General features: G+C 43.6%; 1 protein-coding gene across 1 annotated transcript; it reads left to right on the top strand.

Moving 5' to 3' along the window:
- Nucleotides 1-3,704: 3,704 nt before the first annotated feature.
- Nucleotides 3,705-11,539, top strand: chrna5 (cholinergic receptor, nicotinic, alpha 5). Its single transcript, XM_080458276.1, has 8 exons — nt 3,705-3,890; nt 4,269-4,409; nt 7,463-7,614; nt 7,726-7,770; nt 9,501-9,610; nt 9,697-9,874; nt 9,949-10,644; nt 10,797-11,539. The coding sequence occupies exons 2-8, from the start codon at nt 4,319-4,321 to the stop codon at nt 10,956-10,958; spliced, it is 1,434 nt and encodes a 477-aa protein (XP_080314402.1). The 5' UTR covers nt 3,705-3,890; nt 4,269-4,318; the 3' UTR covers nt 10,959-11,539.
- The last annotated feature ends 948 nt before the right edge of the window (nt 11,540-12,487 follow it).

Genomic DNA, 12,487 nt, shown 5'->3' with positions numbered 1-12,487 from the left:
GTATGAGTATGAATGTGTACAAAATACTCAGATCAAAGTGTGTGAATGTTATTGAACATTTGGGCCGTGCTAAGTAGTTATTTTAAACATGGTACAAATTGTTTGTATGCATGTTATGACTTTTATCCCTGCAGAATGAAACCGTCATGTTCCTGTTTTATTTTCCATCGCTGAGAAATCCGACTTATTATTGCAATACAGCAAATGTTGGCGATGCGAAAGATGTGGCCTGTAATACGAACCGTGGATGTACAGATATGTTAAGAATTTACAGAAACCAATGAGCATCAAACAGACACTCCGCTTTAGCAAGGTCAGTTATTATGTGGTGAAACTTAGATTTAAGTTTGCTACAGTGAAAAGGCACATAAAAACTCAAATAAGTCTGCAGATATAAGTCTGGTTCTGCTACTGCCTGTTCCCAGGCTACAGTCAGCTTTGCATTTGAGTTTTCTAATATACAAATAATGGCAGAGATTGTTTGGAAACAATGTGAGGGCAAAAGGAGTGATCAATCATATGACAGCTGTCACCTTGGTCAGGCGGAGAATACCGGTGAGTAATAGTGAAAGCAGGAATCGTCGTTGGCCTCCCTCCGTCTCATGAGACGATGGGCTGCACCAGGTCGAATCAGGTCCGGTCGCTACATCTTCTCATGTGGCTGTGAAGTCCGATGCGGGAGTGACAGTCTTTGCCACAGAGGCTGCAGGTCTGCGTCATCGCTGTCTGGTCTGTGGAGCTGGACTTGCTCTTCTTTCTCTGGTGGTCGGTGCGGTCCTGCTTGGCTTGTGTGGTGCTGCTGTGCACAGTGGCCCTCCAGGAGTCCCGAGACTTTCCCAGGACTGCGTGTCGATTCCAGCACACTTCATGTCTCTTATGCAGGTGTCTTTGAAGCGCAGCCGGGGGCAAGCTCAGGGTCTGGAGCCTCCTGAGAGGTTGCCGTAGAGCAGGTCCTTGGGTATTCGGCCGTGGCGGACGTGGCCTAGCCAGCGAAGACGGTGCTGACTCAAAAGGGTGAAGATAGATGGCAGTCCTGCTTGCTCGAGCACATCAGTGTTGGGGATCCTGTCCTGCCATCTGATCTCCAGTATGCCTCGAAAGCAGCAAAGATGAAACCTGTTCAGTCGCCTCTCCTGGGCGGCATATGGTGTCCAGCTTTTGCTGGAGTAGAGGAGTGTGAACAAGACGCAGGCTCTGTATACCTGCATCTCGGTGTTCACCGTCAGGTTGGCCCACACCCTCTTGTGGAGCTTGGACATCACTGCCGAGGCCTTGGCGATCCTGGAGCTGATCTCCAGTTCAAGCTCCTGACTCCCTATGTAGATGCTTGGAGGGGAGTTGGCTCCCTGACCCATTACCTCCGTTTTTTTTATGCTGATCGTGAGGCCAAATTCATCACATGCAAAAGCAAAGCGGTCGATCAGCCTCTGGAGTGCTTCTTCAGTGTGCGTTGCAATGGCATCATCGTCGGCAAAGAGGGCCTCCCTGACGGTGACGTGCCCGACACTGGTCTTGGCTCGGAGCCTGGCCAACTTGTACAGCCTGCCATTGAGTGTGCAGATAGACTCCGTCCTTGTTCTCCTTGAAAGCATTGGACAGGAGCATCGAGAGGAAGATCCCGAAGAGGGTTGGGGCAAGCACACAGCCCTGCTCGACTCCGCTGTTGATGGGAAACGGGTCTGATGCTGCTGCATTGTAGCACACCGTGGTCTGCATGTTGGTGTGGAACGATTTGATGATGGAGTGCCGCTTCGGGAGACAGCCGATCTTCTTCAGGAGTTGGAACAGACCACTTCTGCTGATGAGGTCGAACGCCTTCGTCAGATCTATGAAGGCGAGGAAGAGTGGCTTGTTTTGCTCCTGGCACTTCTCCTGCAGCTGTCTCACGGAGAATATCATGTCATTGGTGGACCTGCCTGCCCTGAACCCGCACTGCGACTCGGGGTACACCCGCACCGCAAGGACCTACAGGCGGGCCAAAACAACTCCGGCGAAGAGTTTGCCGACAATACTCAACAGGGAGATGCACTGTTGGGTAGCTGTGCCAGGAAAATGAAATATTTCTTTCTTTCTCACATGGCATGAGATATACAGCAGGCAGTGGCGGCTGGTGGTACATTTCTTCTGTGGGGCTTTTCATTATTCGATTTCAGCCAATGTTAACTTCATTTAAATACAGTGCGTTTATAAACTACATAACAACAATATTTCCTTTTTGTTTTTAGATCGAGAGAGTCTTTAATAAATATGAGCACATCTAAACATTTCTAAATATCAAACCTGTACACATTTGCAAAATTCTCAACACATTTCTGTTTGTGTGCATTTAAAAATAATTACAATGGAGAAAGTTGAACCTGACCTGCAGCTTTCCAGGCAAATTTCTCTTTTCAAACATGTAGATTAGAAGAGACATAACAGAGTTTATTATCTTCACTTCAATATCGGTAGAAACATTTCAGAACAAACTAGAACTGACTTTAAGCCAATCACTGAAGTCGGGGCAATTTAAACAGCGCCCCAATACTCACACATCAAATCTCACACACACACACACACACACACACACACACACACACACACACACACACACACACACACACACACACACACACACACACACACACACACACACACACACACACACACACACACACACACACACACACACGAGAGAGAGAGAGAGAGAAATCAAGAAATCCTCTTTTATTGAAGATTATCTACAGATATACAGAGAATACAGTTCAGGACAGTCCATTGTTAGCTTGTTAGCATAAACATATTTTAAAAATATCACATTTTATTAATATAATTTATTATTAACAAAAAACCAACTCCTTCTTTCTCCCACCAGGGGGGCGTCTCCCTGCCGTCTCTGGCAGCAAGTAAAGTCGGCCACACACCGCCTATTGAATATTGAAAAGGCAGCGTCTCACATTGACAGATTCTATTTTCCACTCAGTGTGAACTCCATCACCCACTCTTCCCTCATTGTATTTAATTAGAAAACATACTTTCACAAGGAAACATTTTATTTGGTTCTGCTAGGAATTGTTTGAATATGTTTTCAAATGTCAGGATTATAGCATCTTTGGGAGCTCCCTTTATTTTTTGATTAATTTTTCTAAATAGCATTGTTCTAAGGTTCACAATGTGAAATCCTGCAACCGATTATCAAAGTATTGTATTTATCACAAGTGAAGTAATATAATTATAGTGTAGTAATGTAGTGAGTGGTAATTGCTTTATCAACAAGCGTTTAATTTCCATCTCATCCACTTCTGGATTTCTACGTTAAGATAATTCCTTTTATGCACGTTCACATTAGGATTTCACTACATATTGGACAGGTTCCAGCTCCAAACATGAGCATCACATTTTGCTGCGAAACCATCAATAATGACCCTAGAACCGTTGACAAAGATGGGAGGGAAAACTCTTGTGGGCAGAGTTTTCCGTTTGCTGTCGTGGAGAGGCAGAGAGCCCAAAACACAAGAGGGAGTGACTATTGCTGTCTGTTATTAGTGACCACAAAAATGCTCGGGTAAGGGGAGGGACAGATTGTGGGGGTGGCAGTGGTGATGGGGGCTAGGGTGGACTCTCTCTGTGTGAACAAGCAGGAGGAGGAGGAGGAGCAGGAGGAGGAGGAGGAGGAGGAGGAGGAGGAGGAGGAGGAGGAGGACATGAGGATGCGCTGCTTGTGCACAATCGGAGGCAGCAGAGAGGGAAGCGGCGTCCGTGTGAGGCGAGAGAGAGAGAGAGCGCGAGAGAGAAGCTGCATGGAATGGAGGAGGACGCAGGAGCACCTCTGTCGCCGTTGTCAAGGCTCCCACCGTCTCCACATCCACCGCCACGCCGGATGCTGTGTTGAGGGGAGAGATTCGTAGCAGGTTTGCGCACGGCATTTCAATGCTCATACATGTGATGCAATCAATCCTCTGGAAAGGGTTGTGTTATCGAGGTGATAGTGGAGTGTGTCCTCGGCTTGTGGAGGATGTTGCAGCTGTCTCGCTGGCAATCCAAGGTGTGTGATTGATCCAGTTTGTTTTCAGTGTAGGTGATGCTGTGCTACTTAACGCAGCCTCTCTAATGAAATCTCTAACTACAAGCTTCGCATTTTGCAGCTTTTCACCAAAGGGAATCGTGGGGCGATTACCTCGGGATTCGAACCTCTAACCCATGGCTAAACCTCTTACCCTGACAGCTCACTGGTGGGATCGTGTACAGAGAAGCTCCTCATTTAAATACCCTCTGTCTTTATTTCCCAGCTCTGGGATGCCCAGGGGACCAGCTGTTTGGATTCGGTGTCTCCTCTGATATGATGCTGAGAGCAGGAGGGGCAGCCACCTCGCTTGCATTGCTACTGCTGCTGCCATTGTTGTGCTGGTGCCACCTGTGCCACTCGCTGCGTGAGTGTTTGAACGACTTTGTGAAATTAGCCCGTAGGAATACAATAGATTGAAAATGACAGCATGTGGCTGTTGAACTTGAGCGCATATGGAGCAGCAAAGAAAGATGGGATGATTCCCAGGTGGGTCCTGGAGAGTGAATCGAGAGTTTGCATCTTATTGCTGTGAGGTTAGAGTGCAAACCACTACACAAGAGCTTCCATGGTCACATTAAATTTTAGGGTTGCTCAGGGACTAACAGGACTGCAGCTGGATGTCCTACGGCGCCGATAGCTAATATACATAATTGCGCTTCAAGTAAAACGGTCCAGTTACTAATCAAAGTGTTCTTTTTATAACCATAAGTCAGTGAGTGTCAGCCTCGTCTCCTTAAAGACAATAATAAGCTGAATGTCATTGTTGTCTTATGCACAGGATTAACACCCATTCGTCTGGAGTCTTATTTGATTTGTATAAAATTTCTGATTGGATGTGTAAATATCATTAATAGCAGATTAATGCTGAAGTTCACGTCATGTTGTATCGATGAGGCAGGTTGAAAATATTCACAAGGCTGTGGCTCAAGAGCATTCACATCATTCCGGTCAGACAGGATAGTGCGTCATGACAGTGTTAAAAGCAGATTTGTGGAAAAATTTGCCAGATAGTTTGTGATTTGTTTGTCAATAATGATTAATTCATAGAGACATGCTCATGGAGTTCCACAAGGTTCTGAGCTCGGACCCGTAAGATTCACACTCTATACCTCCCCTGTCACAATATCATTGATGATAATAACCTCTTAGCATTTTAAACAAAACATATTTGCATATATACACAGATACACAACCACAGTTCACGTATTTTGTATTCCCACCCCACAGCTGTAGGGTATATGAACTCACTCATACCACACATCCACACAACACGCCATTAGGAAGTGTTGTGTAATAAAATTACTCTGTTCTGAATGATTGTGTGATAGAAGAGCTGTCCATGTGGGAGTTGGAATATGTGCATTCAACCAGTGCGTGAATATAAATACAAGTTGGAACCATGTCATCACAATGATTCTGATATTACAAGAATGGGACGTTTGCTTGTGATTAAAAGGCAGATTAGTCACGTGCTGAACGGGCCCAGGCAGATACAGCAGCAGAGTGTCTGGACTCACGTGAGGAACAGCAGGAGACAAATTAATAGATCACTAAGAATAACTTCCAGGAGAGAGAGAGAGAATAAGAGTGTCTGACGTTGCGATGATGCACTGTAATTGGGTGCTTGTTTGTACATTGCAATGTGTTATGCATATCTATGCATGTTTGTAATTTGTGTTGTTGTTGTTCTTCTTACCATGTGGCCATCATTTGCATATATATATGTTTGTCACTGCTCTTTACTCACAGTTTACGACAGCTGTTTATCGAACAGCCTTTATGTTAACGTGTCACATTCACATCATCATGTGCTTATATCACTGCTTTGGTTTTGTGCTGTTTCCCCACTGCACCTGGCAAACAGTCAGAGTGAATGCATCAACATTAAATATTAATTTAACTCAGGATTAGGTGTAAATGTCATCCCTGCAGATCCTGGTTTTAAATGTGGCTCCCTCGTGGCCTCAGACCACACGCCTCACGTTGTGTTGCTGCATTTCACTTTTGAAAACAAAGATGAATGTGAAAAAACCAGCAGATCCTGCAGCTTGCTGAGCACAGTGTGGGAGAAGGCGCAGAGATGATGAATTTGCTGATCACACAGTCATTGATTGAGGGTGTTGAGGCCTTGTTTTTATCGATCCCCATGCACTCACGCACACGCACACACATACACACACACACACAGAGGTCGATCTTGTGGTGCATTTTCAGCCACCTCGTTCACCCATAAATTGAATTCATTACGGCAGCGGTGAATGATTTAAAGAGCTGGAAGAATGGAATCAGGTGCAATTCAAAAGTGTGATCAATATTTTCTGCACTGTGGCGACACCCTGCTTAAGGAAAGCCGTTTGAATGATCCCACAGTTGCCAGTCGTCCATGATTGTTGCTCCCGTCACTTCCTTGTATGTAATTCTCCTTCTGTCAGTCATTAGGCAAAACTTATTTTATACATTCATTGCAAAATATTCATATTGGATTAGATTAGATGTGCCTTTACTTATCTCACAGTGGAGATATTCACAGTGTCGTCAGCAGCAGTACACGCTTACTAAACAGAGAAAATGCATGTAAAAGTATCCGTGCAAACAAAAGTAAAATAATACCCAAATTAAAAATGCACATTTAAAAACAGCACAAATCCATATCATGTTTTTGTTGCACTTTTGTTACTTGTCATTCCAACTTCCAATCAAATTTACATTTTCAATAAATATGCCAAGCTTTATGAAAAGCTTCTTTTACAATCACTTAAACATAGTCACTCTGTAAGACAGGTGAATAAGAAAAGAATTCCTGCAGAAAAAAGGAGGGGTAAATATGCAGCAAGTAGATATTAAAACAAATAGCCGAATGTGGCAATAGTTATATTTAAAGTGGCACAATACTACAAACACAACAAGAAAACTGCTGTGAATTTACAAGATGCACCATTATTTCAAGGCAAACGCAGTGAAAATAAAACCACAGAATTATGTTGACTCCTGCAGCCATACAAACAAAATCCCACCAGGTAAATAATGAATGTTTACTTGAAGTTACTCTCTTGTTAACAAATAGCAAGCCAGTGTCCCAATTAACAGATTTTGCAATTTAGGCTACCATATATCCTACAGTCAACGCTTTCTCAATGTCATCGTATATTCACTTTTTACTTGGGTCTTAGCTTTCATTTAATTACATCTTTTGCTTTGGCACAGAGGTCATATGTAGAAACTGGAGACATGAAAACTGTAGGTCAACGAGTTGAATGCAGGGCGGGTTAACAGCAGAGCCAGAAATAGAGCAGGGTAATTATTAACAATGGTGTTCCGGGTCTACACAGCCAGTCGATGTATGCTGCACTCAATGCTTATCGTTCTCATTCCTAAAGAGATTCTCTCGTGTAAATCTTGTGTTTTCACATTTCCCAGGAGTCCCAAAGCTCTCTGCCTTTGCGAAAGCAGAAGACAAACTTTTCAAATATCTCTTTGGACATTATCAGAAATGGGTTCGTCCGGTGGAATACCTCAACCAGACCATCAGCGTGAAGTTTGGACTGGCCATCTCGCAGCTAGTTGATGTGGTGAGAGAAATGGACATGATTAGTGTGTGTGTGTGCGTGCGTGCGTGCGTGCGTGCGTTTACTAGATTTAATAGAAGTTTGAATTTTCAAGATGCCGCTCTTTCATTCTAGGATGAAAAAAACCAGCTCATGACAACGAATGTTTGGATGAAACAGGCAAGTACCACCACCCTTCTGAAATGACAAATCGATGTACTGTCATATTTCTCCATCAGCAAATGTGCAGGTGAACTCGTGTCAGTGTCACTTTGTGATCACGGAAGTCGAGACGATGAGTCTGCCCCTTCACATCCCTTTCTAATCCGGTCCGGTGGCATTTCACTGACAGCTCTCATCTATTTCGGCCCAGTGCCCACGCACCTGGCTCACCGAACCACCTCCTCTCTGTTCCTGCTCCTGTCAGCCTTATTCATGGGCTTGGGTGTCGCGTCTGTCATGCATCTTATGAATTATCTCCACAGACCAGGCTGTGCCACTCAGGTCAGTGGCAGGCTTTTTCAGTGATGGATCATATCATGCAAAGAGGAAAATGGAAGGTCAGCGGCCTCATCAGTGTTGCCTATTCATCGTAGATCTTACTGGCAGAGTGGACGGGATGTCAGATTTTGTAATTGTATCCTAACCTTCAACATTTTGTTTTTTAAGAAATGGTTCCACTATCCTGGGCTTCCCATTACAGTTAACCTGTCCTGTATAGCAGGCCCGATCCAATCCAGATGATGTTGCTAATCTCATTATTTCTTTAAAATGAACTTCAACAACGACTGTATCCAAACCCCATATATACTGTAATACTGTGCTTTTATAGACTGATAACTGAGATCCAAGAGACAAGTTATATCTTGGCACCAATATATGGCAAACTGCCTTTCACTGTGTGTTCCGACGTCAATCTATCTTTGCCAGCCGTAATGCAAAGGTCAGGTTTGCCATAGATTTTTTGTGCGACTGGACTAAAGCCCCCGAACTAAACCGACTATATAGATCATTCCAATAACTGAGTCGGAGCGGTCCATATCTTTGTTACTAGTAATGTGAATTCAGTTAACATTTACTATAAGTACGTGTGTATACACACCAGCCTCATTTCATAAAAAGCTACTGTCATCCAGTAGCTATTGTCATCTAGGCTCTATCAAAGTCTCAAAGATAATTATTATGTTTACCTGGAGAATAGAATAGAATAGAATAGAATACTTTCGGAAGGCCTAAACATCATAAGTTGACGAGGAATAAAAGCAGTTACACTCTCCAATAGACCCTCCCTCACTACCAGCATGTTGTTAAAACTCCTCGTGGGGATCAGTTCTTGTAGCTGGAGATCAGCCTGCAAGTTATTCCAGACTGCAGGGGCTGAGAATATGAAAGTCGGTTTGCCAAGTTCGGTGTGCTGGTCTTAAGTAAAATATGTCCAAGAAGGTAAGAGGGGAGAAAACAAAAGATAGATTTATAAATAAAATTATACCAGTGTCGTGAGTCTGTACATGGTCGGGGAGGACCATATTAAGATGTAATGGTGTGATGGCAGCCTGTGACAAACCTCAGAGAGCCACGGTACAGAGCAACACGGTACAGAGCAACACAGGCAGTGGACATTATCTCCAACTGTTGTCTGCCTATTTTTTTAAATGACGTTTTTCGTGACATTGTACCAAGATATTGACAACAGACTAAAATACTTGTTTTATTTTACATGTTTCCAGTCTGTTGTTATGGTTAAGTTAACCAGCTGTCCATGAAAGTCCAAAGCTTTATACAATTCCGAACAACATATATACCTGTGGATAATCCTCAAATAGGTTCTTTAAAACTGCAAAAAAAAAAAAAAAAGGGTTCAAGATCAGCTATGTTTATATTTCAAATTGGCCGTTGTTTCTTTTATACAGGAGTGGGTTGATATGAAACTCCGATGGAATCCTGATGACTACCTGGGTATCACAACGATCCGAGTCCCGTCTGACCGGATCTGGCTTCCTGATGTTGTACTTTACGATAAGTACGCATAATTATTTCGTATATCAGAGAAAATGACCCAATGACCCTGAACAATCAACTGGATGTTTGACATATTTTGTTCAACAGCTCAGACGGACGTTTTGAAGGAACCGTCACCAAGGCTGTTGTTAGGTACAACGGGACCATAATATGGACGCCTCCTGCCAATTACAAATCAGCCTGCACCATCGACGTCACCTTCTTCCCTTTCGACCTCCAGAACTGTTCAATGAAGTTTGGCTCGTGGACCTACGACGGGTCCCAGGTGAGTCCATGCACAGCGTGTTGTAGTGCTCGCCATGACCGGAAACTGACGCGAGGTAACTCCACTTTTAACAGGTGGACGTAATTCTTGAGGACTTCCACGTGGATAAACAGGACTATTTCGACAATGGCGAGTGGGAGATTGTGAAGGCCACAGGCAGTCGTGGGTTGAGGACTGACGGCAGCTCCTCCTATCCCACCATCACCTACTTCTTTATTATCCGCAGGTTGCCCCTTTTCTATACCCTCTTTCTTATCATCCCCTGCATCGGCCTTTCCTTCCTCACCATCCTCGTCTTCTACCTGCCCTCAAACGGCGGCGAGAAGATCTCTCTCTGTACCTCAGTGCTGGTGTCGCTCACCGTCTTCCTCCTGGTCATCGAGGAGATCATCCCCTCCTCTTCGAAGGCGATCCCCCTGATCGGGGAATATCTGGTCTTCACCATGATCTTCGTCACGCTCTCCATCATCATCACTGTCTTTGCCATCAACATCCACCATCGCTCCTCTTCAACGCATCATGACATGGCGCCCTGGGTGAGGAAGATATTCCTACATCGACTTCCTAAGCTGCTGTGCATGCGCAGCCACGTGGACCGCTACGCCGCCGCCGGCGTGAGCAGGGCAGGAGGAGCCACCGGCGTGGGCCGGATGAAGGGCTCATCGCCTGAGGTCACGCCTCTGCTCTACAATCGAAACAACCTGCAAGCAGCTCTGGAGTCTATTCGCTACATCACGATGCACGTGGTGAAAGAAAACGAGGTCAGAGAGGTGAGTTTCTAACATACTAGTTTATGATTTTAAACGTAAAGACGGATCAATCAACAAAGATCATAAACTTCATGAAATCTAATGAACCAGACCGAGTAACTCTGGAGCACAGATGTTTCTCTTTCACAAATATGTTTCTTGTTTGTCTGCAGGTGGTACAAGACTGGAAGTTTGTAGCCCAGGTTCTGGACCGAATGTTTTTGTGGGCCTTTCTACTGGTGTCAATCCTGGGCTCTGCTCTCCTCTTCATCCCCGTTATTTACAAATGGGCCAGCATTATCGTCCCTGACCATGCTGCTGGGAGTATGCTCTAGGAATCTGGACTCCACCTATTGAAAGCCCGGGCAGAGAACGATCATGACATTTGATCAGTATGTCATTTGGATATGGGATTTGGAGAGCTACAACTACCCTGTGACCTACAGCTGAAGGGGACATCAAGCTTTCGAGGGCTTGTTTGCAATTTAATCCATACAGGCTTTCAGTGTTTTGTGCAACTGGACTTATGTGGGAAAGTAATGTTTACTCAAAGAAGACAGCATGTGTACTAAATACTGAGAAATGTATGAGTGTGTTCTGGATTGAAAATATTCTTCCATAAAAGAAAGAAAGCTGCTGCTCATGCTGGAAGACCCTTTTGAATGAACTGTTGCAGGTACAGAAAGAGTCTCAAATGATATTTTGTGAGAGAGAGTAACAGAGTATAAAAGTATATGATTATCACAAAGCACATACAATTAATAGGAAGGATTTTAATTATTCTTCAAAGATTAAGATAACGTAAGATATACTTTTCCCATGATCGGCTCATGTACTGTAAAGGTTGAAGTTGATTTTAAAGAAATTGAAATGAATTTTGTTCTTATTTAACAAATTAATAAATATATCAAACGATATTTTGGCCTTGTGTCCTTGTTATGTGTGAAAAAGCTCTGATTTCTCATTGGCTGTGGTGAAGCACAGCAACAAAATGGCAAGAATGAATACTTCATTATAGTTTTTTGTCGTTACCACGGCATGTGTGTACATCTCAAAAAACAGAATCGTGGAAACATTCTTTCACCTCACCAATTCATTCAATATGTGGAAAGTCCCTAAATTTGATATTTATTACAGACAAAGTGAAATATATTGTTATTTGTAAGCCTCGTTTAACTTTTTTTAAATTCAATTTTACCCTATTGAGCAAAAGTACAGTTTCCTAAATTATTGTAAAATTTTTCAGATTTCATTAACTTTTGGCCGGGATTATTGAAAAACACTTTGAAGAATGCTTTCTGTGTAGAAACCCTGGCAAGCATTAGTTTCATCCAAACAATATGATAGTTTCTGGAAAAAGTGTAAGCCCATTGCAAGAGCGTCAAATGTGCAATTACATGTTCCTTTTAGTGAAAGACCAATGTGTCTCCCTGCTTTCTGAGAGGTCGGCACATTCGGCACAGAGATTATCAAGTCAGCGTCACAGATTGTACTTTTCCAACAGCCTTTCCATTAAACTGGGAGCGTGAGAAGCCTTTCTTGTCAGGACTTGGTCATTCAGCCTCGGGGACGAAACATGAATTATGTGGGAGGATTGCAAGACAATCCGTGAGCACAGGTATATGTACAAAGGTGTTACAGGTTGAAAGTGAAGTCTTGTTTTGTCTATGACATGTCTCTGCTTCAAAACTTCTGATTGTAAGATATGGATAAATAAGGCATACGTGGATCACAATCAGGGTTGCTGCAAAGCTTCATGATGACGTTAAATTGAGGCGTGTCTGGAAATGGAAAGCATTGAAAACATACAGGATCTTCCATGACAGAAATACTGTGTTCAAGAGAGACTGTGCTTTCAGACTTT

Source organism: Lipophrys pholis (assembly GCF_963383615.2).
Source record: "Lipophrys pholis genome assembly, chromosome: 2".
Taxonomy (NCBI): Eukaryota; Metazoa; Chordata; class Actinopteri; order Blenniiformes; family Blenniidae; genus Lipophrys; species Lipophrys pholis.
This window is presented reverse-complemented; position numbering and strand designations above follow the sequence as displayed.